We start from the raw sequence: 24553 nt of genomic DNA, 5'->3' as shown, positions 1-24553 counted from the left end.
TTTTTAAATAATAAGTAAATATTTATACATCGCTGTTTCAATAACAATATCATTCTTTAAATAAATTATTACAAATTTTATATTTTTTTAGAAAATATATTTATGAATTTCTTATTTTAAATAATTTAAAATGTGTTTTTATTCAATTCTTCTTCTACTTAAATTCTTATAATAATTATAATAAAATATAAAGGAATACTATATTTTGGTAAAAAAAATAAGATAAAAATCCTTTTGCTAAAATCAATTTGTTTCAATTTTCAAACTTTTGAATATAATATTAATTTATCTAGACATATAGCTCCATCTATGATTGAATACATGAAACAAATATTATATTGAGATTTATAATATGATCGACTGCAGTGAAGTAGCAATATGGCGATCATAAGTTGCAGCGGGCTGAACGTCATAATATTACAATGAGAAAACAAGGCATATCGTGTAAAGTAATAACCACGTATTAAAGTTATAATTTGGCTAAATGCTTTCTTAGCAATGACACTGCCAATAAACCATTTTAAACGGCACTATAGATTCCGTTGAGATATCTTTAAGAACCGACACGGAACAATAATGAATTCCTTTATAGAACTGGTTATAGAATATTCTTAACACTGACAGAAGAACGAAGAAACAGTTTATAAATTCTTCGTTGAATGGAGGTACATTTTTAAAAATATTATTTATTTTAATGTTATATTTTACTATGTTTTTTTATTCTAATGCATTTATACACATTCAATTCTGATAGTTTTATCTATTACAATTATACTTTTAGATATGATTTCAATTTATTTTTTTATTATTTGTTGAAGTATATCTTTATATATTATTATCTTTCGTGATATTTTTTATAATTATTATTTTTCCAGTTTCATAGCATAAGAAAATACATCTATAAAATCTTTATGGCCTAATGTATTATAGATTGAAAGAGTTCTTATTATAAACTTTTAATATTTTGTATTAAACCAACATATAAAAATGAACAGAATAGAAAGCAGTTCAGATAATGGAAGTGGTTGGCATGAATGTGTTAAATGGTTAACAAGATGTGGAGCTTTAAGAGCAGATCATAAAGCAAATTGGCCAGAGGCTACTGCAGTGGATTTAGCATATACATTAAGAGATGGTGTGTTGCTATGTAATCTTCTAAATACAGTAGATCCCGGTTGTATAGATATGAAAGATGTAAACCAAAAACCACAAATGGCACAATTTTTATGTCTAAGAAATATAAAAGTATTTTTATCAGCATGTTCAACTATATTTGGATTAACTGATTCTGAACTTTTTGAACCTTCTATGTTATTTGATCTGTCAGATTTTCTTCGTGTTTTACGTACTTTATCAGCTTTATCAAATTGTCCTCGTTTAAGACGCAAGGGTATACTGTAAGTAATTTGTTATTAATTTGCAATTGTTTTACTCAAATTATATTATGTTAATGTAAAAAGAAATTTAAAAAAAATATATTTATTATAGTGGATTTTCTATAAGTCATGGTAGATCACAAGAAGATATTTATAAAGATTTACAAAGTGCTGGTGCAGGGTAAGCATTTAAACTTCTGAATTTTGTAAATTCTATATAGATTATTTTGCTCCTAAAGTACAAACAAAATATTTTCTTAAACACGATAGTTTTATAAAATTATAATAAAAATTGATATGAAAAAATTGTTTATGATATTTATAATAACTGTATCAATGGGTTTAGTCCCACAACAGGAGTGGGGACATTTACCATGAAACCTAAGGTTATGGATGTAGATGAATCTCAAGTATATCAGGAATTACTCTGTTTTTCGAGTAATTCTCAACACGACTGGCCTTCCACAGAGAAGGTATCTGTCGTTTGCAACTTAAATGTTTAAAGATTTGCAGTTAAAGTACCAACCATCACTGTATTCAATTAAAAGACAATTCTTACATGTATTTATTTAATAAATTACTTATAAATCTTTATTGAAAAATTAACTCAATACAGTGATACTGGCACTAATTTAAATTTTATTCTATATTTGTTCTAAAATTCTATGTGCTAAATTATATTTATTGTTTGTAATGAAATCTATAGTTGCTGCAAATAGTTTAAGTTTGCAAGAAATTTTATTTTTTTCATGCATGAATAGTGCATGGCTGTTCATATTTTTATGCTAAAGCCGTGAAGATGAAGATCGTCGTAGGAGATTTAGAAGACGAGAAGGAAATGAAGCAGGTGGAGGAGGCGACAATGAAGATCCCGTTGAAGAAGAAGATGGATATGGAGCATACTGCAGCCATGCTCAAAGTGAAGAAATCTACCAGGACCTTTGTAGTCTGCATTTGCCACCTCCTCCATCTGTTGCACAGGTCGTTAAATATTTATATTCTTTATATAGGCAATCATCAAAAATTCATTTTAATATTATAAATTATAGCTAATAATTAATTTTGTTATGCTTATGGTTATTTCATATTTCAATGTTATTATATTTGTTACAAAAAAAAACTTTTAATCAATTTTTATAAAACAGGATGGAGCAATTTCTGGAGGTGAAAAAAGGGATTATGTAATTCAAGAACTTGTTGAGACAGAACGCAATTATTCGGATGTTCTTAATAGTTTACTTAAATATTTTGCTAGACCTCTTTCTTCATTACTGCGACCTGAAGATTCTACACGTATTTTTTTTGGCATAAAAGAACTTGCAGAAATTCATGCTGGTTTTCATAGTCAACTTCGAAAAGCAAGGACCGGTGCTGCTTTAGCGCAAGTTTTTCTCGATTGGCGAGAAAAATTTCTTATTTATGGCGATTATTGCGCAAATCTTACTCTTGCTCAAAACACATTGCAAGAAGCATGTGCGCGTAATGAATTAGTTAACCAAGAAGTTATTGTATGTTTTAAAATATTTATTCTTAATGTACGATATTCTAATAAACTTAATGAAAGTGATAATTGCAGAGATGTCAACAAGAAGCAAATAATGGGAAATTCAAATTGCGGGATATTTTATCTGTTCCAATGCAAAGAGTATTAAAATATCACTTATTGCTTGATAAATTAGTAGAAGAAACTCCTTGTGATTGGCTAGAAGATAGACGTCAACTTACAAAAGCTAGAGAAGTAATGGTTGACATAGCTCAATATATCAATGAGGTAAAACGTGATTCAGATACGTTGGACATTATAAGAGATATTCAAGCATCTATAATTGATTGGGATGTACCAGAAGATACACAATTAAAAGACTTTGGGCGATTACTTAGGGATGGAGAACTCAAGGTAGTAAATTTGTTTGATAATAAATAATTTAAATATTATTTATAAAAATTAATAAAATATCACTATCATATTTTAGGTAAAAGCTCATGGTGATCAACGGTTAAAAGCGCGTTACGTATTTGTTTTCGAACAAGTAGTATTAATTTGTAAAGCAGGCAGAGGAGAACAATATTGTTATCGTGAAACCTTACGTCTTGATGATTATCGATTAGAAGATCACACAGGAAGGCGAACTCTTGGCAGAGATTCTCGATGGTCCTATCAATGGTTGCTGGTCCATAAACAAGAATATACTGCATATACTTTGCATGCAAGAACCGAAGAACAAAAACAAATGTGGATGAAGGCATTACAAGATGCAATGGATAATGTTAATCCTGCCGCGTGTCGCAATACGAATCATAAATTTAAACTTACAACCTTTAACACTCCACGTAGTTGTCAACGATGTGGCAAATTTTTAAAGGGCCGAATTTTTCAGGTACAATATTATTTAATAACAGAGTTATTAAATATTGTAACATAAATTTATTATTAAATTATTCATTCAAATAGGGATATCGATGTGAAGCCTGTTGTTATGCTGTACACAAACAATGCATTGCACATTCAGGTCGGTGTATGCCAATACCGCCTCCGCCTCCACCTCCACCATCCTTATCATGTGAACGTGCTCTCTCTGTGAAATTATGGTTTGTAGGAGAAATGGGACGTGATACAGCATCAAATAAATTAGAACCTCGTGAAGATGGTACCTATATGTTGCGAGTACGGCCTGCAGGACAACCTCGTTTGAAGCATGAAACTAATTACGCTCTAAGTATCAAGTAAGAGTTTCATATATAATAAAATCTTTTCCTGAAATATTTTTTTTTATCTCTCAACTTTTTTTTTTTTTTAATAATCAATCAATATTATAGGGCAGATGGAGCGGTAAAACACATAAGAGTATTTAAACGCGATGTCGATGGTGCTGATGTTTATTATCTCAGTGAATCTCGTTTCTTCAAAAGTGTAGTTGAACTTGTTGAATATTATGAACGAGCATCGTTATCAGAAAATTTCGAAAAATTAGATCAACGTTTATTATGGCCATATAGACGTGTCTTGGCTAAAGCATTATTTGATTTTCGAGGAGGCGAACGCAATCAATTAAATCTACGACGAGGTTGCAGAGTTGTGGTATTGAGTAAAGAAGGTGATGCCAAAGGTTGGTGGAAAGGAAAAATTGGAGATCAAGTAGGATTCTTCCCGAAAGAATATGTTGAAGAAGAATAACCATACATTACTTAGATATTTCTTTCATGTGATAGCACAGTGATCAAGAATATTTTATATTATTTGCATCATTATGCAATCATAATATGTTATTAAAATTCTTAATGAAAAAAAAAAGAGAAAAAAATTATAATATAATGCATTTTTACATTATAAAACAAAGATATATCTTCACACATTGGTATAAAAATACAATTTATTTTGTTATTCTCTTTATTTGAGATTGTATCACAAATATATAAATAGAAAGTTTATATTCATATACGAGAACTGAACGCATAAAAGCAAATATATATTTAGCTATTTGTATAGACAAAAAAAAATTATAATTATTTTCGATATAATATAACAGTACGAATAAAGATATAAAAAGTCATAAAGATTAAAGTTGTCTATTGCTGTATATTAGAATCATACAAAAAAATATCGCTAAATATTCATATTTCTAGACAGCTTTCTTCTTTATGACTATATTTTAAAGTCAATTGCCAAGACTCAATTGTATATACCATAATTCTGTACTGTTGATGATACAAATTTTAGCTATTTCTTAAATAACATATACATACATAATTATAAATAATCAAACGCTACATGTATTATTGTAAGAAATTAATTGTACTATTTTTTTAATTGTTACACATCTTCTAATTGTGCCAATAAGAAAAATCAATAAAATTTAGATCTTATCGAAACGTTAACATAAAAATACAATATTTATATATATTTAAAGTTCTAATTTATGCTTTTTATTGGCATATATAATAGTACCTACTTTTTGTTCTAGTCTTTTACAGCCAGTAGTTGCATAAATATTATGTGGAGGTGGTCCAAAGATCACATATGATAATGCTTCTTCTATCATCTCATTAGTAGGATGTATTCCTCTATCTATGAAAATTTTGTTTAAACATTTTTTCACATGCACTTCTTCAAGTGGTAAAAAAGGTATATAATGATCTATAACATTAGAATCTATTGTATCACTATGGTAGAAACCACCCCTTTCATTAAATGCTCCAACACTTATTAAATTTTCAAAATCTTGAAGCTTAGTTGTATGCCTCTGTCTGCCTTCTTCCCAAAGTGTTAATAAACGTTGCGTAATTCGTGAACTACCTGTATTAGATAAAAATATGTAAATTGCTTTCCTTGCATTTATAGAACTTGCAAGTCTCCATGATTTAATCCATGTATTATAATCCAAAAATGGTACAAGAACATTCAGTACACCTTCTGGCATTTTATCCACTTCATCAAACACAAACATTGATCTTTCACATTTTTGTAAACTATTAATAATAATTTTGTACAATTCATCCTGTGTAGTAAAATAATATATCATTATATTTACATTAAATTTATACATATTACTTTCAAAAATAATTTTATAATAATAATAGAAATATACCTTATATTCATTTACTTTATCTTGCAGAGGAAAATCATTACGACCATTAAAAAAATGATAAAATTTACTTTGATCACCCTTTTTATAAAGAAACTTAGCAATCATTTGACTTATATAAGTTTTGCCAGTTCCTGGTGGACCATGAAAGCTCATAACTAAAGCTTTTGAAGGATTATTTGAAGTTAAATGTGCACGTAAAGCATTTATAATTACATGTTGAGCCATTTCTTGACCATAAAGTTCTTTATTAAAAATTTCATCTAATTCTAAAATTGTCACTTATATATACAAATTCTAACACAAATAACCTAAAACGTTTAATTTTTTACTAAATATACATACTATCAATGTCAGAGAAAATATATTCGTTCGTACAACATTCCACAAAATTACATTGTATATTTTCTATTATGGAACCAATTTTATTAAATCCAGATGTTAACATTAATGTAAATGAAAATTCACATTTTACACAAATAATTAAGAAAATACCGATATATACAGAAAAAGTGCCGGCAAGATTCATTTTATATATTGCTACTTAATTGAGTGTAAAATTAATTGTATTTCATAAAATTTAAATATTTGCCGAAGCTGAAATAAAATATTAAAATTTATTTATTATAATACCAATTTATATAAAACTATTTGTTTGTCTAAAGAATTCTGTCTAAAGAAGTGCATTTGATATAAACATTAATATTCTAAAAAATTATGCCATAATTATCAATTCAAACACTTAACAGAAGAAATGATTTCCTATTGGTTTTTATTTATGACATATGTAGTTTTTAATTCAATTAAATCTTATAATAATTAATTATAAATATATATATACAATTAAATTAATTTACATTTTTTGTTTAAATTTTATACTATATTATTGTATTAATAAATATTTTTTCGCAATAAATTCATTTATCAGTAAACAATAATTTTTTAAATTTTATAAATTTATAATATATAACATCTAAATATTTATTACATATTCAATTTATTTAAAAGCATATATTTACATTTTTATCAAAGAAGTATTTACAGTTTTTAATATAAAATTACTATTATATTATTTCAGAATTTAAATTATTTATTAACTGAGAATAATTCATAAAAACATAATTTTTAAAAAAGAAAATTATATAGCTTTTTTTTATTGTCCAATATTATTACGTATAAGTATAAGACATAACTTACTAACGGATTCATTGAATTCAGACTACAATTACACTCATAGTTAATATAGGTGCGGAATAAAATTTTTTATATTTTCTAAACAAAATTTAATATAACAAATTTTTAACGATATATCATTCAATATATTCAATATTTTGTTCATTTCTTTCAGTGATATCTATATAATATTCATATATCTACTATAAAATATTATCTACTGTAGAAGAATAAATATGGCGTCTGAGAATAGTACTGTTGATACCGCTTATACTAAATTTTACACGCGGGAAGAAGTTGCTAAGCATAACAATAATACAGATTTATGGTTTATTATTCATAATAAAGTTTATAATGTGACTGAATTTACAACTGTAATTATATATTTTATATTTTTTTTTTATTTTATAATCAACATATACTTTACAGAAGTATGTATAAAAATATTGTTCATATCTTAAATTTAAGCATCCTGGAGGAGAAGAAGTACTTTTAGAACAAGGTGGTCAAGATTGTACAGAAGTCTTTGAAGATATTGGACATTCAAGTGATGCAAGAGAATTAATGGAGAAATTTAAAATTGGAGAGTTAGTAGAAGTATGTGTAGGATTTAATAATTTTATATTTGCTAATATAATTTTTGTTTTATTTATTATTATGTTTACTTATGTTTACTATAGGAATAAATAAATTATTAATTTTAGGAGGAAAGAACACAAGAAAATAATGAATTTACTGAAGTATCTGAAATAAATGGTTCTAGGTATAAAATTTTATATTTAATTATTATATTATATATATTATTATTAACCATAGTATTACAAGTATATAATTTTGCTACTAACATCTTTTCTGCATTGGTGTTGGCATATCTATCACTATTTAATAATTTATATTCATTGAATAGCACATTTGAAAATTTAGATTTGTTACAAATCATTAATTTATCATTTTTATAACAATATATTTATATATTTTTTTCTTATATATTTTTTTTCTTTATATATTTTCTTATATATATATATTTATATTAATAATTATCTTATATATTTCCTTATATATCATTATAAAAATATGCTATTCAAAATTTATAATGTTATTAAAATTCAAAATATATGATATGTAAATAGTCAATGCTGCATCGTGACATAATAATTGGCAGTTGCAGTGGTGCTTGGAGATCATGGCTGATTCCTATTGCTCTTGGGGTTCTGGCGACTCTTGTCTACCGTTACTTTATTAAAGTACATTGAAGCATTCCAAATATTTATTTTCTTTTTTTGTAACTTGTATTATATATACAAACATTTATTATAAATAATTAATCAAAAAATATTACATATATTGCACAATGATAATCTTGTTTTATGACTTGAAATTGCACATATGAACTGGCCTAACATAAGAACAATTATAAAATAAAAATTCATTTGTTATATTAAAACTTTAAAATATTCAACATATATATGTTTATGAGTTTCATATATATATGTAATAATATGAATATATATATATATATATATATTAATTACAAATACAAAAATTAATTAAATTTATTTACAAATTAATTGAATTTATTTTAAAATAAAAGATTAAGAATTGATTTAAAAAGAAATATATTTAAAAAATATAATTTTTTGAAAATTAAATTTAATCACTTCTAAAAATTTTTTTGTATTCATAAATTACATTAATTAAAAGATACAAAAGAAAAATATTGAAAAAATATTTAAAGAATTCTTAATATTTGAAAATTTATCTTCATATGTATTTAAGATCAGTTTATATATATATATAATTTTTATATATATAAAATAAAAGATTTTTATTTTTATACTGTTATGAATATTATGGTATTATATTATGAAAATTCAATTGTTAAATTTTTGTTATAAAACGTTATATGTATAAAAATATTCTATTTCTAACATTGTATTTAATAATTCAATAATTAATTTTTTACAAAAATTTGTATATTTTTATACATAAATGTATTCCTATAACATAATAAAAGCACGATTCTTTTATATTATTTTATAGGAAAAAGCAATTTGTTAAAATGTACATATGATTTATAATTGCAAGTAGAATTATTTAATTAATAATATTGAATCTACTTTACAAATAATGTTTTTTATAATTTATAGAATAATTTAAAAAATGAAATATTATTACATATACTATTTACTGTTTTTATTATTTATTATTGAAAAACAATTTTGAATTTCAATTAATAAAATTTTCTTTTTTTATTTATTTTTTCATTATTCTTCTTAAGTTAATTCTAGAAATAGAATTAGAATTAGAATTTCCTTTATTAGAATTTCTTATTACTTATAATATTTTATAAAATAATAATATATCAATAAAAGATTATATCAATATTACTATTTTTATAATTTTTAAAAAAATGAAAATATTTTAAACTATTTTAAACTTATCATATATTTTTTATATATACATATATATGTAACTTTATCAATTTATTTTATAAAATTATAGATATAATTATACATATAAACATGAATAAAAAATTACATATAAACATATATAAAAAATCTTATATATTGTACATAAATATTTTATATATAATATATAATAGAAATGAAAAATAAAAAATAGTTAAAATATCAAATAATAAATTTATAGATATCTAATAGAACTCGAAAGACAGAAAATGATATTGAGCGAATTTGAGCGCCGACGCTAGACGCTCATGGTACTATCTTCGTTTCCCTATCGCACTTCCAATTTCCCCTTCCCGACCTCGCTCCTGTTCGTTCTTTGGCGGGTACGTCTCCCTCTGTCGAACACCCAGTTCATCATCAGAGGTGGATCGGTGCTAGTCGTGTCGAAATATTATAATCATATAAAAGACATACAAATTTGTGTTGATTATATTGATCTCATTGAAGAAATTCAAATTTTAAAATAATTTAATTTGAAATTAAGAGAATTATTCCGAACAAATTATTATTGTTCAAAATCTGAAGCAAAAGTAAGGGCGTACATAAAAGTCGCCCACTGAAACGCAAACTAGAAATTTGCGAGCGAATTTAGCGCAAAAAAACAAGCAGACGGCGGGCCGAAGACAGCTGTATACGGCAGAGACAGTGGTTATTTCGAAAAGTCGGCGTGGTGTCATGAGAGGCGGTCTGACAGTCCGCCCTTTTTATCGGTCCCTTTTAGAGTCATGCATGTCGCGCCCTTCAAACGAGGTAAATAAAATTTTTCATTATTTAATATTATTTTTCATTATGTCATAACATTTGATCTCATGAAGAAAACACACATATTTGTAATTGGTGAAATTCGCGCGCTTTTTTACTTTGATCAGAATGTTCATTCATAAATGCGACTTCCATTCTTAAAGAAATCTTTTCATTGACTGTTGCTACTGAACAAAATCTATTATTAATAATTGTATATATTTTTTAAATAAATTAATAATTTTAAGAGTTCAATAAAAGTGATTATAAAAATGACATTAAATTATAAACGCATTCGTAATACGATGCAATCTAATAAAAAAATAACAATTTTTTTACTTTTAATTTAATAGATTGATCAAAAAAATAATTATTAAAATATTTATTAAAAGATATATTTTAGGAGTATTATATCATGTTGATAGAATTTTTTTTATTTTCGTTCGTTTAATTTTCGTTAAAAAAATACAATTTAATTAACAAATAAAATTTATTAGTATATATTTATACATTTAATAAAAATAGTATATACTGATTCGTATTTTATAAAATTCTTTATGTTTTCCTTTTATATATTAAAACACGATGCATGAAAATATATCAAAAAATTTCATCTTATAATATAAAAATAAATATATATATACAAAGAAATAAAAAAATATTTCTATAACGAATATATTATTTGTTACAAAAAAATATTTTTTTACTTTCTCTAATTTTATATTTATTAATATATATATCAAAACAATTATTAATGAACTAAATAAAAAATTCATTTAATATTTAACATACGTATTTAACATACAGATTTTTTGAAAAATTCAATAATCATTCATAATTAGCACAAGCAATTCAATAAACTGTAATCGAAAGAAATAATGATATCGAGTATAATTAATACGATCAAAGAAAATAATGAAACATTATTTTAAAATTAAAAAATGTTAATTCGTAATCCAAAGAATTGCGTCATTCTATGAAATAAGAAATATAAATGCATACTCGAATATATATTCGTATAAAATTCTTAAGAGATATCAAAAATATCTGCGTTTTCTATTTAAAAATCATAATTATTAAATTAAATTAATTTAGTAATATTCGTTAATATTTCATTTATATATCCATATTTTTATTTAATTTTACTACAGAATGGAATCAAATTTCCGTACTCCACTTCGATGTTAAATCTAGCCCATACGTGTATTTTAAGATATTTTGCGCAAGTAGTTTTTCGTTTCCGTCGCAGAAAGAAATTTATAGTTTGTTAAGCTTAGCTACCATATCTTATTGTGTTAATGAAACAATCAATAGATCCAAACGATAATTTTCAAGTTAATGAAAAGAATTATTGACTATATGAAAAGTTATTTTTTTTTATTAAAAACATGTATATTCACATATTATAATCATAAAGAACATTAGAGAATATTCATCGTTAAAAATCTTGACATTTTTTTTTTACGTAAAATTTATTTTTAACATTTCGTTATGAATACGTGTCTGTCTACAAATAGATGAACAACGATTTCTTAAAGAACTGTTGAACGAACAGACAGCGATAAGTACTCTACAACACGCGTATTCCATTTAAGCCAATTATAGTACTTTCTATGCAAACCAATGCTTCTTTGTCTTCTTCGTGGTGTTCGGTTACTATCTTAGTTAGGTCGTATTCGAAGCAGAGTTGATTTTATCGTAAAATCTTGTTATTCAAAACATTAGAGTACAATTATTGAAATTCTATTCATAATCTTTTAAAAAATGTTCATAATCATAAAAAATGAACGCATATCATATGCACAAAGCGCATTTCATTAGTAGATAATTAAATTTCGAAAATCTTTAAAATCTTTAATAATTCCATTTTTCGATTTTTCATATAGAATATTTATATAAAATATAAAAAATTTTTCTTCTATAAAAATTGAATTTTATAAAAATTATCTTTTCGAATTGGAATTTTATATAATGTAAAACAGTTAAAAGTTATCTTCCTTCCTTGGAATTACGAACAATAGCAAGTTTAACGATCGATAGTGTAAAACGGAAACCATTGACCAATGTCATACGATTATAAATCGACAACTTTACATGAACAATTTTACGGTTTAACGTTGTGAGCAAATTGACCGTCTTCATCATAATTTACGTAACAGAATGACCAAGTATTTAATTTTAAATATAGCAAGCACAGAATATTGTCATAACTTTGAATTTGATGAATTCAAAAATATATATACGGTTGAAAAAATGATTTAGATTTAATGTTCTGATTATCTCTCAACTGATTTAGAATAAATTTCAACTTGAAATAAATTATTAAAGATAAAGAATTGTCGATTCTTAAAATTTGATTCTTACAATTATTAAATAATTTCTTGATATGAGTTCTTGATATTAAGACTTAAATAGAAATGGAAATTATTTCAAATTATAATTCATTTTTTTTTTATTTTTTCTATAAATGTTATGCATAAATGTTATTTGTAATAAAATTTTTGTCTTTTATTTTTTTATGTTCATTTTACGATCTATTTGATTTTTACTTGTAGACAAAATCATCTTTCATACAAGACAAAGATCGGTTTCTTTCTCGCACGAACGATCAATTAAACGCAATTGGATCATTACGACAATTTATCACAATAGACATTAACACAGTTTAGAATAAATATTTAAAGCATATATAATATATGAGTAATAAAGATCCTGATATAAATGACAAAGAATTACGAAAAATATAATTCAAATATAATTTACATTATACATCTACTTACATTATACTTTGCAAACGTTTGTATCAGCATATCTTATTACTAATTCGACGAATTTTATAAGCTAATAGGTAATACGTCATCAGGCGAGTATAATGATTATTAATAATTCTAATAAAGGATTTATATTATTTTATATCTTTGTATCTGATTCATTTAAAATTATTAAATTAATTTCCTCTACTGTGCAAATCAAGTATAAGATAAGATTTGAAAATAATAGAGTAGAAATAAAAACAATTTCTATTAAACAAGTTTAAATTACATTTCACATGTAATGTATTGGATGATTTTCATTTAAAAAACTAACAATTTTGTTTTAAAAAAATGTTGTATTTTTATATTTCTATCTTTATATTTTATTTTATTTTATTTTATTTTATATATATATTTTTACGCAGTCCTTTACAAAATAATGCGCACGTCTTCAGTGGTATTGCATCATTCTTTTGTAGATTAATAACTAAAAATCTAAATAGTTTAGTTATAAATCTTGAAAGACTTTTATTACTATTTGAAGTATCGATAAATTCAATTTTAATTGCATTTCTCATGAACGACCTTGTGTGTTGACAGTATTTTATATTCAATATTATATTAAAACAGTTGTACAAATATATTTATATTAATACATTGCCACATAGTAACATAATATAGTCAGCATTTTTTACCAATTTCATCGTTATATAGATATTTAAAATGCTTATGGATAAAGAAATTGCAAACGAAATAAAAATTGAATCGATTCATAAATTCCATAAACTTTAATTAGTCAAATTTTCAATATTTTTGATGATCTTGAGTAAATTAAAAAAGTTTAAAAAAAGAAATGCTGAAAAATTTATCATCATTTTATCAATAAATTAAATAAAATATTTTAAATATTTCTAATATAAAAAAGGATACGCCTACGTATTTATATATTTTAATATGGTTCACTTCAGAGGAGAAACTCGAATTCTATTTTAAGATAAACAATATTAAAATCTAATACAAAGCATTAAATTGTTAATGTAGATGCGTTAACAAGAAAATCGATAATTTATCAAAGGTCACCTTGAAGAGGAAACCACGAACGCTTTATGTGGTAGAGGTTCGGTTGAAAGAATACAACATATCTAATATCTTATATCTATAACTCACGCGCTCAAGGGATCATTAAAATAAATATAAATTAAACTTTTTTATTTTCAATGAGATTTATGACCATTTGATATTCAATATCGAAATTAATTTCAATTATCAATATATATACAATAGATATAGGATAAGAAATTGATATTAAATAGTTTATTAAAAAAGATAATAAACTAAAAACAAAATACTTTATAACAAAGATAAGGATATCAATATCAAAGAGGAAATAAGCGCGTAAAAATTCTGAGAAATACATTTGTATTTTATATATGTACACTAAAATGTGTGAAGAAAACAGACTGACCTCACTTGATCACGAGAAATCTTTGGCATCTAGCCATGTAAACTATTACGGCAACAGTACTTTGGTTATAATACAATAATATTTGTTGTGTGATGACATAAATATAAAATCAACGACTTGACGCTTTTTAGATCGCCACAGTACTTCGTAGTATGCTAATGTGTTTTATTATTAAAAGAAAACAGTTTGATAGTATCGTGATTCTCAATATACTATTAATTTGAATAATTAATCGTTTTATGATAATTTAAATACTTCATTTATTTATTTAAGTGAATTCTTTTAAACAACTTTTTTTTTTTGCTTTGTTAAAAAGTGTTACAAATTAAAAGAGTTACAAATTAAAAAAAAAACACGTTTAAATATTTTTCTTATTAATAAATATTAGTTAATGGCAAAACAAAATATTTATTATATTTTTTCGCAAAAGTTTATATTATTTATAACTAGTAGAGGATTTGATTGAAATTGTTGATAATAAAGTCCGATGAATTATGTACGAAGGTAATCAATTTTTGTAAACTTTTAATTCGATAAACAATATAATATAATTATAACATAATTTACTAATACCACATATTTATATATTTCAAAAATTAATACATGCGAATAAGAAAAAATATAATTAAGCAAACTAAATGATTTCAGTTACCGTGGGACATGATCCACAGACAAGTAACGGTAATCAGTCGCAACAGCAATTACAAGGCAGTGGATGGAATGGAATTCCAGAAACAACATTGGTCTCTCGATCAATCAGAAGCAACGGCAACAGCAACGGCTGGAACCCAATTACATCGCCGTTCCAACGTCAACCGGAACAACAACAGCTACACGAACGGAAACAGAAAGAAATTAAATCTGGGGATCTGGGCGATGATGAAGACGGGGGTGGAGGGGGTGGAGGGCTGGAGGGGACGGACCCAGAGGAGAACAACTCTGTTCACCTCAAGAGACGGGTGGGACTCGTCAGTGGGGTGGCTCTAATCGTTGGTACCATGATAGGTAGCGATCTACGATTTCAGTAAAATCTTAAATACGGTTAACTGAGAATAGTTTAGTCTATCAAATTCTTCTTCTTATTATTCTTCTTCGTCGTTCATTACAAAACGATAGGTTCTGGGATATTCGTTTCGCCGTCAGGGCTTTTGGTTCGAACCGGCAGTATCGGAATCAGCTTCCTCGTATGGACGGCCTGCGGCATGTTGAGTCTGTGCGGTGCGTTAGCATACGCCGAGCTGGGTACGATGAATACGAGCAGCGGCGCCGAGTACGCTTACTTTATGGACGCATTCGGTGCACCACCTGCTTTCCTCTTCTCGTGGGTTTCCACTTTGGTCTTGAAACCATCTCAAATGGCAATAATCTGTTTGTCGTTCGCACAGTATGCGGTTGAGGCCTTTGCGGCCGATTGTGATCCACCCGAGGAAGTCGTCAAAATCGTTGCGCTTCTGGCGATCATACTTATACTATTAGTAAACTGTTACAGCGTTAATCTGGCCACAGGTGTACAAAACGCGTTTACTGCAGCCAAATTGATCGCCATACTTGTCGTAATTGCCGGTGGCTCTTATAAGTTAATACAGGGTAATACGCAGCATCTCAAAGGCGCTTTCGATACGTTCGACGGTAGTACCGTTAATATAGGCAGATTAGCCACTGCTTTTTATACTGGTTTATGGGCGTACGATGGATGGAATAATCTCAATTATGTTACTGAAGAAATCAAAGATCCTTCGAAAAATTTGCCACGTTCTATTATGATTGGTATACCTCTCGTCACGCTATGTTACGCATTGATAAATGTTTCTTATCTAGCCGTAATGTCACCTTCGGAGATGATTGAAAGCGAGGCTGTTGCAGTGGTAAGATAAATTTTTAATATCCTTTTTTTTGTTAGAAATAAAATAAATATTTGTATTCTGCAAATTATATCTCAACAAAATTTGAAATATGTAACAAAATACGAATTAATTTTGTAGACTTTCGGAAATAGAATTCTTGGCGTTATGGCATGGCTCATGCCACTCTCGGTTGCGATAAGTACTTTTGGTTCCGCAAATGGTACTCTTTTCGCAGCAGGTAGACTTTGTTTCGCGGCATCTCGAGAAGGCCATTTACTCGACTGTCTTAGTTATGTGCATGTGCGACGTTTTACTCCTGCACCTGGACTTATTTTTCATTCCCTCGTTGCAGGTATATTCATCTCATTCTTGATATATATATTTATATATTATACTACATATATAATGAAATATTTTTATTAATTAGGAGCGATGGTAATATCTGGAAACATTGATTCCTTGATCGATTTTTTTTCATTCACTGCTTGGATCTTTTATGGTGGAGCAATGTTAGCTCTATTGGTGATGCGAAGGACCAGACCGAATCATCCACGACCATATAAATGTCCGCTGATAATACCTGTCCTCGTACTTGGAATTTCTGCGTACCTGATTATAGCGCCAATCATCGATAAACCTCAAATTGAATACTTGTATGCGGCTGGATTTATATTAGCGGGCATGCTTGTCTACCTCCCGTTTGTTAAATACGGATATGTGCCCAAATTTATGGGTAAATATTAAATTCATTTAAAGAAATTAACAAATAATACCGAAAAAAAGAAAGATTATTTGTTAAAAGATTATTTTTTTGTTTACAGAAGGAGTGAATGCTTTCCTTCAAATGTTACTCGAAGTTGCACCAACAGCTGCAGCTTTCGATTAACTTTAATCAGATGCAAAAGCATGATTTTTTAAATGCCAAATCATTCCATTTTATGGCATAGTAAACATAATATGAATATCTATTTTAAATATAAATAGATAAAGATGAATAAATAAATATATCCTCTCATTGAAGCTCAAGGCTGGCCCAAATGAATTCACAAATATATAAAAATATTATTTTATTACTTGTTATAATATATATTGTCATATATACAATACATAAAATACATTACTGTTAGATAATTAGTTAATGTTGTAACTATTAAACAAAATAACTAAAAATATTTTAAATGTTTATGGTTAATATTTTATTAAATTTTTTAATTTTTATCCAATAATTAAATATTTCCTTACTTAAGAAAATTTATTTAATTTTTTTTACCCAAAGTTTTCTTATTTATTTTTCCATACATTTTTAATAAATTATTAGAATTTTTCCTATGAATTTTTTTAATTTTATGATTTTTCAAACTTTTTTCAAGACCTGATACAAATTTTATATCTTTTTGTTGCGTTTCCTGTTTTCTTTCATGTTTCAATATTTTATAATTGATACCTTTTTTCTTTGGAGGTTTTGCTCCTAAACTTATAGCAAGGGCAACTTCTGCTTCTTCTGCTTCTATTCCTTTGAAACCAGACATACCAAATTTCATAACCTCATATTTGATACGTTTCATTTCTAATTCTTTTTTCTTTTTTTCATCATTATTTTCATTTCGTTCATTTTTTGTTATATTAAATTTAGAATTTTGTATATTATTGTTTTCTTTATTTTTAATTATTTCTTTTTTTTTCTTCGGCTTTTCATAGTTTACTGATACGAATTCCTTTACAGCATCTTTTTTTATTCTTGATACTCGTGTTGGAATAAAATCTTCCATTATAAAATACTAAAAAAATAATTATTATATAATTATTAATAATTATATAATAATTAATTTAATTTTAAAATTAAAATTTTAAATAAATAAAAATTTTCATAAATAAATAATATAATACTTACGAAGTAATTATTTACTTTTTACTTTTTCCTTTGTTTATTAAAAATAATAAATTTTAATCGATTAAAAAAATTAATTTTTTAACTATATATTATTACTTTAATATCTAAATAATATTATAGTAAATAAATAATAATTTTCACGATATTATATTTGATGCTTCATATTATGTTTCATTTATACTACTTACAATCTTAACCTTAATACATCATAATCAACCTCAATATCAATCATAACCTCTATTATACTTTAAGAAAGATATGTATATACATATATACTTCTTTAAATATTAATTATTATTATTTTATATATATACATATATATAATATAAAAATAGTTGTTGCATACAATGGAAGAATATCCACCTATTAATATTCGTTTAGCAGTAAACAGAGCCGATTTAAATTTATTAAAAAATAAAGATATACAACCTCGAATATATACTCCTGGAGAAGAAATTTCTAGTCAATCTGATTTCTTAAGGTAAACTTAAATATTATTTATTTTAAATATAAAAAAATTTTTTAATATTTTTTTATTTTTATTATTAGAGGACATGGAACATATGTAGATGACGAAAATACATTACGTGCATCTGTAGCTGGTATTTTAGAAAAAGTAAATAAGCTTATTTCGATAAAACCTTTAAAAGCGCGTTATCAAGGTGAAATAGGAGATGTAGTTGTTGGACGTATAACTGAAGTACAACAAAAACGATGGAAAGTTGACACAAATTCCAAACTTGACTCTGTATTGTTACTCTCCAGTGTTAATTTGCCAGGTGGAGAATTGGTATGATACAAATATTAAATTTCATTTAAATAAAATTTTTTTAAAACTAATATACTTTTAATTATTAAAAATGTTTTTGACATGTAATTTATAGAGAAGAAGATCAGCTGAAGATGAACAAACTATGAGACGTTATCTTCAAGAAGGAGATTTAATTTGTGCAGAAGTACAAAGTACTTTTGTAGATGGTTCTCTTTCATTACATACTAGAGTTTTAAAATATGGTAAATTATCTCAAGGTATAATGTTAAAAGTTTCACCAGCTCTTATAAAACGGAAAAAGACGCATTTTCACACTTTAGAAAATGGTGCAAGTTTAATATTAGGGAATAATGGTTATATATGGATTGGAGCTAGTAGACAAGATACTGATAGATCAGAAGGTGGTTTCACACAGGATTTGTCAAGAATTCCTCAAGTAAACCGTGAAGTTTGTGCACGATTACGTAATTGCATTTTAATTTTAGCACAATGTAATATCCAACTTACAGATACATCTGTTACATATGCTCATGAAGAATCTATGAAATATAAAGTAAATGAATTATTGGAACCTGAAGTAATGATTGACATATCATTGCTAACTCATCAAAGATTAATTCAATAATTTTGTTTTGTTTTTCTATATTTGTATATTGTTTAACAAATAAATGAATGAAAGAAATTTTATATTTATTTATATTTTGTGTGTGTGTGTGTATATATATATATATATATATATATATATACAACAATAAAAATTTTAGAAACGTTTTTGAATTTAATTTTATTAAAAAAGCAAAAAATTTAATGAAATTTAATGAAATTTAATGATACTCGAGTATTTATAATCGAACGCAATAATCTATTTTTATAATCTAATGACAATTATATCATCTGTTAAAAACTCATCAAAACTTTTGCATTCATCATCAATATTTTTTCAAACCAAATTATAAGATATTATTAATATATACTTGATAGATATTGTATTGTAATATTATGCATAAATATTGATAGATATTGTATTGTAATGTTATGCATAAATATAAATACAAAAACAAAATATTGCAATATGATTAAAATTAAATATTATAATATAATTTTAAAGTTAAATAAAAGTTTAATTGATATAGCCTTATTTAACAAACTATTTAAATAAACTTGAAAAATAATATATAATAATGCATATCATATTAATGCAAGTATTGATTAAATAAGTAACTTGGAAACAACAAAGTTACATCAAAGAAATATGGATGCATGTTTTACTGCATTTGATAAAGATGGAGATGGATATTTATCTATTACAGAATTTGAATTTATTTGTCGTGCATTATTTCGCAATGATCGTGGAAAAATATACAATGTTGAAGAAAATCAATTAAAAGAAATATATTCAGTATTTGACTTGAATGGAGATGGAAAAATTGATAGAGAAGAATTTGAAGTATTTACTTATACTTAAATATACTTATAAATATTAAAATGATTATTAAATTATATAAAATAATTTTTAAATAAAGTCATTTTGTTTTTAATTTGTAGATATGTTGGAATCGTTGGATTAAAATATGCACCCGTCCAAAGAGTGCATTTTTAATTGTGGATGTTCAAAACGACTTTATAACAGGTTCCTTAAATATTAAACAATGTGCTGCACAACATGATGGTTCAGAAGTAATTGAACCAATTAATCGTTTATTGGAAACTGTGCAATTTGATGCAGTATTTTATTCTCTTGATTGGCATCCTATAGATCATGTATCTTTTATTGATAATTTACATCTAAGGTAATTAATTTGAATTAATTATAATATACATAATTGGTTTAATTTAATTAATTTACAATTATATTTTTATAATATAATTTACAAATTTATTATTTTTTTACAGAGAAATTGATCCTAGTAGTGGAATCTCAAAAGAAACAGCACAAGTTTATGATACCATAACATTTAGAGGTCCACCATTATTAAAACAACGTTTATGGCCTCGTCATTGTATTCAAGATTCTTGGGGTGCTGAACTTCATAAAGATCTAAAAATTATAGATAATGCAATTAAAATATATAAAGGAACTAATTCAGAAGTAGATTCATATTCAGTTTTTTGGGATAATAAAAAAATGATGGAAACAAGTTTATCTTCGCAATTACAAGAAAAGAATGCAACTGATATATATATATGCGGATTAGCCTATGATGTTTGCGTTGGAGCTACGGCTGTAGATGCACTTACAAGCGGTTATCGGACTATTCTCATTGATGATTGTAGTCGAGGAGTAGATCTTGTTGATATTGAAAAAACTAAAGCTACTGTTATAGCTAATAATGGAGTAATTGTAAATTCAAGTCAAGTAAAAGCAATGGTTGAAGGAAAAGATCGCCGACCAGAACTTGGATATAAATTAGCTATAGAAATTAAACAAAAATTAACTTTTGTAGATGATGATAATCAATAATTTTATTTTCTTGTAATTTAAAAAATAGTACAAAATGTTATACGAACATTAGATAAATTAATATAATATTTTAATATCATTTTTGCTTTTTTAAAAAATATATTTATAAAATAATTTAAAATTAGAATAAATTATTTTCTGCATTAATTATAATTATAAATATTAATTTTATATCTTTTATAATCATATTTTTTATTATTTAAAAAAAATAACATAAATTGAATATCAATATGATTTTTCTGGATTAAAAATTAGTAAAAGTCTTGAGTTGAAAATTGAAAAAGCAAGAGAAAACAGTAAAAATTACAGTATAAAATAGAAATAGAAAAAATATATATGGAAATGTACAATTGTATTTTATTATATTTTATTCTATTGTATTGTTTGAATAGTTAAAATAGTTGCGAGAATTTGAAAAAAAAAGTTTAAGAGTTATCATACCATATTAATTACATTAATTTGAATTAATTAATTACTTTATTAATAAAATGATATTATTTTCCAATAAATTCATAGTATTTTCTTTTATATAATTATTATATAATAAAAATTATTATATAATTATTATATAATAAAAAGAAAAATAAAGATTTAATATAAATTATAAATATTATAATATGTTATAATATGTTTATATTAATAAATATATGTTATATTAATAAACATATTATAAATTTATAAAAATTCGGAAAATATTCAAAATAAGATATTTTTTATTTCTAATAATATTCAAAAATTTATAAAAATTTTCAATTTCAAATATTTAATTCAAGTTTGATATTGATTTTTTTTTTCTACAAAATTTTTCCCCTTATAAAATATTTTTTCCCGTTTTTCTTTTAAAATCTAAATTGTTCTACATCATTCTGATTCAATAATGAATCAAATTCTGCCCATTTGATATTTTTTTCGAAATGTATGAAAAAAAAATATCATTGCATAGAAACGATATGATGCACAGTAAAGGAAAATACGTCAAAAAAATAGGATTCTTAAGAAAATTTATGATTTTTTTTCGATACATTAATAGAGATATAAAATAGTTTACAATTCATGAAATTTGGATATTTTCAAGAATTATGAACTAATGAAATAATTATATGAACTAATTTTAATAGAAAGTAACTGATTTAATTCAATCTATAATAAATCAATTTTAAAAATTTTTTTCGATTGGAATATTATATTTATATTTGATTTCAAAAGTCCGCTTTAGTTTTTTATTAATACCATTAAAATTAAACTTATAATACGTTTACAATATTCCTAAAGCTGAATTCACACGATGATATAAAATATATATAACATATATATATTTTTAAATTTTTAAATACTCTAATAATTTTAATACATTGTTTTAAGTATAAAAGCTGCATATAATAAACCATACATTCAAGAAAAAATTTTAGACATCTAGTGGTGGCGGACTGAAATATTGATATTAGGTCCTATACGTTAGGAAAATATAAATATACATAATATAAATATATTATAAATAATTCTATAAATTAATATCATTTGATATTATTATTATATAAATAATTATTATATAAATAATGTTTTATCATGTAAGTTATTATTAAGTACATAATAATATGAAAATAAATGAAATAAATATAATAAAATATTGAATGAAATTCATGATAAAAATTTGTTAAAGATATTAAATACGTATAATTAATTTATTTTATATTTTTACAGATATCATTAGAACATGAAATTTTATTACATCCTAGATATTTTGGACCTCAATTATTAGATACTGTGAAACAAAAATTATATACTGAAGTAGAAGGTACTTGTACAGGAAAGTAAGTTTATATATATATAACATAATTAACAGTATATTTATTTAAAGTATTTATAATATTTCCTAATTTCAGATATGGTTTTGTAGTTGCTGTAACAACAATAGATAATATAGGCGCAGGGATCATACAACCAGGACAAGGTTTTGTAGTATATCCAGTTAAATATAAGGCTATTGTATTTAGACCATTTAAAGGGGAAGTATTAGATGCCATAGTAACACAAGTGAATAAAGTAAATATTAAATATATTTTTAAATTTTATGAAATTATCTGAAAAAATATATCATTTCTTTTTTTTTAGGTTGGAATGTTTGCTGAAATAGGACCACTTTCATGTTTTATATCTCATCATGTGAGTTATTTTTATATGAGTAATATTTTTATAATTTCAATTTACAAATTAACACTTTTTTGTAGTCAATTCCAGCAGACATGCAATTTTGTCCAAATATAAATCCACCATGTTACAAAACTAAAGAAGAGGTAAATATAAAAAAATATATAAAAAAATAAATTAAAAAATTTAGATTAAAAATTATAAATTGTAAATTACAGGATGTAATTATTCAACCAGATGATGAAATAAGATTAAAAATTGTTGGTACAAGAGTTGATGCCACTGGAATTGTTGGTATTTATAATATATAAACTTTCATGTTAATATTCTATATTATATATTTTATATTTTTTAGTTTGCTATTGGAACATTGATGGATGATTATCTAGGTAAATATTTATTTTATTACTCTAATGATAAATTATATTGCTTTTTTTTAAAAAATATATTTCTATTATAGGACTCGTGTGTAATTAAATAAATTGTCATTTCAATTTAAATTTTATAAATTAAATAAAATAAATTTTATTTTTTATGCAAATATATAATTTATATGTAAAGAATAAAAAATAAAATGAAAAATAAATATTTTATTTAGTTTCTACAATATAAATTGCTATTTAATTATATATGTCATCAAATACATATCTATATTTAATTATATATAAATATTTAATTTTATAGATTATAAATTTGTATGCATAAAAACATATCATTTACAATATTATTGAATATATTTGAAGTAAAATACATTTTTTTTTTTAATAAATTAATCACAATTCAACAAAATGCTAATATTTAGTGCATAAGTAATATTATACTTATATATATATATATATATATATAAATACACGACATATATAACTTTATATTTTTAT

At 24.5% G+C, this 24553-nt stretch overlaps 7 protein-coding genes across 17 annotated transcripts; 5 read left to right on the top strand and 2 right to left on the bottom strand.

Annotated features, from left to right (window-relative positions):
- Positions 1–360: 360 nt before the first annotated feature.
- On the top strand, positions 361–5260 carry LOC107997112 (protein vav). The gene is made up of 9 exons (XM_017055527.3): positions 361–665; positions 876–1397; positions 1489–1557; positions 2168–2357; positions 2522–2884; positions 2953–3273; positions 3350–3754; positions 3829–4100; positions 4194–5260. The coding sequence occupies exons 2-9, from the start codon at positions 988–990 to the stop codon at positions 4549–4551; spliced, it is 2388 nt and encodes a 795-aa protein (XP_016911016.1). The 5' UTR covers positions 361–665; positions 876–987; the 3' UTR covers positions 4552–5260.
- LOC107997113 (torsin-1A) lies at positions 4747–7311 on the bottom strand. Of its 2 annotated transcripts, none has more exons than XM_017055529.3 (4): positions 7157–7311; positions 6305–6556; positions 5963–6228; positions 4747–5872 (listed from the first exon to the last, which is right to left on the bottom strand). In XM_017055529.3, exons 2-4 carry the CDS (start codon positions 6486–6488, stop codon positions 5279–5281), a joined length of 1044 nt encoding a protein of 347 aa, XP_016911018.1. In that variant the 5' UTR covers positions 6489–6556; positions 7157–7311; the 3' UTR covers positions 4747–5278. The 2 variants fall into 2 exon arrangements, with proteins under 2 accessions (XP_016911018.1, XP_061929357.1); XM_062073373.1 differs by lacking the exon at positions 7157–7311 and adding an exon at positions 6979–7113.
- A 57-nt stretch (positions 7312–7368) lies between these two features.
- LOC107997115 (cytochrome b5) lies at positions 7369–8490 on the top strand. 3 transcript variants are annotated; one of them, XM_017055531.3, is made up of 4 exons: positions 7369–7506; positions 7601–7729; positions 7837–7895; positions 8301–8490. In XM_017055531.3, the coding sequence occupies exons 1-4, from the start codon at positions 7369–7371 to the stop codon at positions 8383–8385; spliced, it is 411 nt and encodes a 136-aa protein (XP_016911020.1). In that variant the 3' UTR covers positions 8386–8490. The 3 variants fall into 3 exon arrangements, with proteins under 3 accessions (XP_016911020.1, XP_016911019.1, XP_061929360.1); XM_017055530.3 differs by having other exon boundaries at positions 8295–8490; XM_062073376.1 differs by having other exon boundaries at positions 7837–8490.
- A 1067-nt stretch (positions 8491–9557) lies between these two features.
- Positions 9558–17586, top strand: LOC107997116 (b(0,+)-type amino acid transporter 1). Of its 4 annotated transcripts, none has more exons than XM_017055532.3 (6): positions 9558–10350; positions 15208–15564; positions 15676–16424; positions 16542–16755; positions 16831–17136; positions 17225–17586. In XM_017055532.3, exons 1-6 carry the CDS (start codon positions 10326–10328, stop codon positions 17287–17289), a joined length of 1716 nt encoding a protein of 571 aa, XP_016911021.1. In that variant the 5' UTR covers positions 9558–10325; the 3' UTR covers positions 17290–17586. The 4 variants fall into 4 exon arrangements, with proteins under 4 accessions (XP_016911021.1, XP_061929348.1, XP_016911023.1 ...); XM_062073364.1 differs by having other exon boundaries at positions 17206–17586; XM_017055534.3 differs by lacking the exon at positions 9558–10350 and adding an exon at positions 13893–15063.
- LOC107997118 (uncharacterized protein C1orf131-like) lies at positions 17456–18860 on the bottom strand. Its single transcript, XM_017055537.3, has 2 exons — positions 18295–18860; positions 17456–18181 (listed from the first exon to the last, which is right to left on the bottom strand). The coding sequence occupies exon 2, from the start codon at positions 18170–18172 to the stop codon at positions 17660–17662; it is 513 nt and encodes a 170-aa protein (XP_016911026.1). The 5' UTR covers positions 18173–18181; positions 18295–18860; the 3' UTR covers positions 17456–17659.
- Positions 18639–22036, top strand: LOC107997117 (uncharacterized). Its single transcript, XM_062073377.1, has 6 exons — positions 18639–18775; positions 18844–19084; positions 19179–19643; positions 20304–20513; positions 20612–20856; positions 20960–22036. Exons 1-6 carry the CDS (start codon positions 18642–18644, stop codon positions 21525–21527), a joined length of 1863 nt encoding a protein of 620 aa, XP_061929361.1. The 5' UTR covers positions 18639–18641; the 3' UTR covers positions 21528–22036.
- An 883-nt stretch (positions 22037–22919) lies between these two features.
- LOC107997042 (DNA-directed RNA polymerase II subunit RPB7) lies at positions 22920–24288 on the top strand. Of its 5 annotated transcripts, none has more exons than XM_028666334.2 (8): positions 22922–23095; positions 23229–23338; positions 23411–23561; positions 23640–23690; positions 23756–23821; positions 23894–23965; positions 24031–24064; positions 24136–24288. In XM_028666334.2, the coding sequence occupies exons 1-8, from the start codon at positions 23084–23086 to the stop codon at positions 24150–24152; spliced, it is 513 nt and encodes a 170-aa protein (XP_028522135.1). In that variant the 5' UTR covers positions 22922–23083; the 3' UTR covers positions 24153–24288. The 5 variants fall into 5 exon arrangements, with proteins under 5 accessions (XP_061929359.1, XP_028522135.1, XP_016910872.1 ...); XM_017055383.3 differs by having other exon boundaries at positions 22924–23095; positions 23411–23570; XM_028666335.2 differs by having other exon boundaries at positions 22927–23095; positions 23411–23570; positions 23894–23969.
- The last annotated feature ends 265 nt before the right edge of the window (positions 24289–24553 follow it).

This window comes from Apis cerana, linkage group LG3 (genome assembly GCF_029169275.1).
Source record: "Apis cerana isolate GH-2021 linkage group LG3, AcerK_1.0, whole genome shotgun sequence".
Lineage (NCBI taxonomy): Eukaryota > Metazoa > Arthropoda > Insecta > Hymenoptera > Apidae > Apis > Apis cerana.
This window is presented reverse-complemented; position numbering and strand designations above follow the sequence as displayed.

Bases quoted from the DNA above. Each gene is read 5' to 3' on its own strand.
- LOC107997115 (XM_062073376.1), top strand. From the start codon at position 7,369: ATGGCGTCTGAGAATAGTACTGTTGATACCGCTTATACTAAATTTTAC. The intron at 7,507-7,600 runs GTAATTATATAT...CTTAAATTTAAG, and splicing joins ATGTGACTGAATTTACAACT to CATCCTGGAGGAGAAGAAGT. The intron at 7,730-7,836 runs GTATGTGTAGGA...TATTAATTTTAG, and splicing joins AAATTGGAGAGTTAGTAGAA to GAGGAAAGAACACAAGAAAA.
- LOC107997116 (XM_062073364.1), top strand. From the start codon at position 10,326: ATGCATGTCGCGCCCTTCAAACGAG. The intron at 16,425-16,541 runs GTAAGATAAATT...TTAATTTTGTAG, and splicing joins AAAGCGAGGCTGTTGCAGTG to ACTTTCGGAAATAGAATTCT. The intron at 16,756-16,830 runs GTATATTCATCT...TTTATTAATTAG, and splicing joins TTTTCATTCCCTCGTTGCAG to GAGCGATGGTAATATCTGGA.
- LOC107997112 (XM_017055527.3), top strand. From the start codon at position 988: ATGAACAGAATAGAAAGCAGTTCAGATAATGGAAGTGGTTGGCATGAA. The intron at 1,398-1,488 runs GTAAGTAATTTG...TATTTATTATAG, and splicing joins TTAAGACGCAAGGGTATACT to TGGATTTTCTATAAGTCATG. The intron at 1,558-2,167 runs GTAAGCATTTAA...TTTATGCTAAAG, and splicing joins TTACAAAGTGCTGGTGCAGG to CCGTGAAGATGAAGATCGTC.
- LOC107997118 (XM_017055537.3), bottom strand. From the start codon at position 18,172: ATGGAAGATTTTATTCCAACACGAGTATCAAGAATAAAAAAAGATGCT.
- LOC107997042 (XM_062073374.1), top strand. The intron at 23,691-23,755 runs GTGAGTTATTTT...ACTTTTTTGTAG, and splicing joins CATGTTTTATATCTCATCAT to TCAATTCCAGCAGACATGCA. The intron at 23,966-24,030 runs GTTGGTATTTAT...TATATTTTTTAG, and splicing joins GAGTTGATGCCACTGGAATT to TTTGCTATTGGAACATTGAT.
- LOC107997117 (XM_062073377.1), top strand. From the start codon at position 18,642: ATGGAAGAATATCCACCTATTAATATTCGTTTAGCAGTAAACAGAGCC. The intron at 18,776-18,843 runs GTAAACTTAAAT...TTTTATTATTAG, and splicing joins AGTCAATCTGATTTCTTAAG to AGGACATGGAACATATGTAG. The intron at 19,644-20,303 runs GTAATGATTGAC...GAAACAACAAAG, and splicing joins ATGAATTATTGGAACCTGAA to TTACATCAAAGAAATATGGA.
- LOC107997113 (XM_017055529.3), bottom strand. From the start codon at position 6,488: ATGAATCTTGCCGGCACTTTTTCTGTATATATCGGTATTTTCTTAATT. The intron at 6,229-6,304 runs GTATGTATATTT...TGACAATTTTAG, and splicing joins TATTTTCTCTGACATTGATA to AATTAGATGAAATTTTTAAT. The intron at 5,873-5,962 runs GTATATTTCTAT...TTTACTACACAG, and splicing joins ATAAAGTAAATGAATATAAG to GATGAATTGTACAAAATTAT.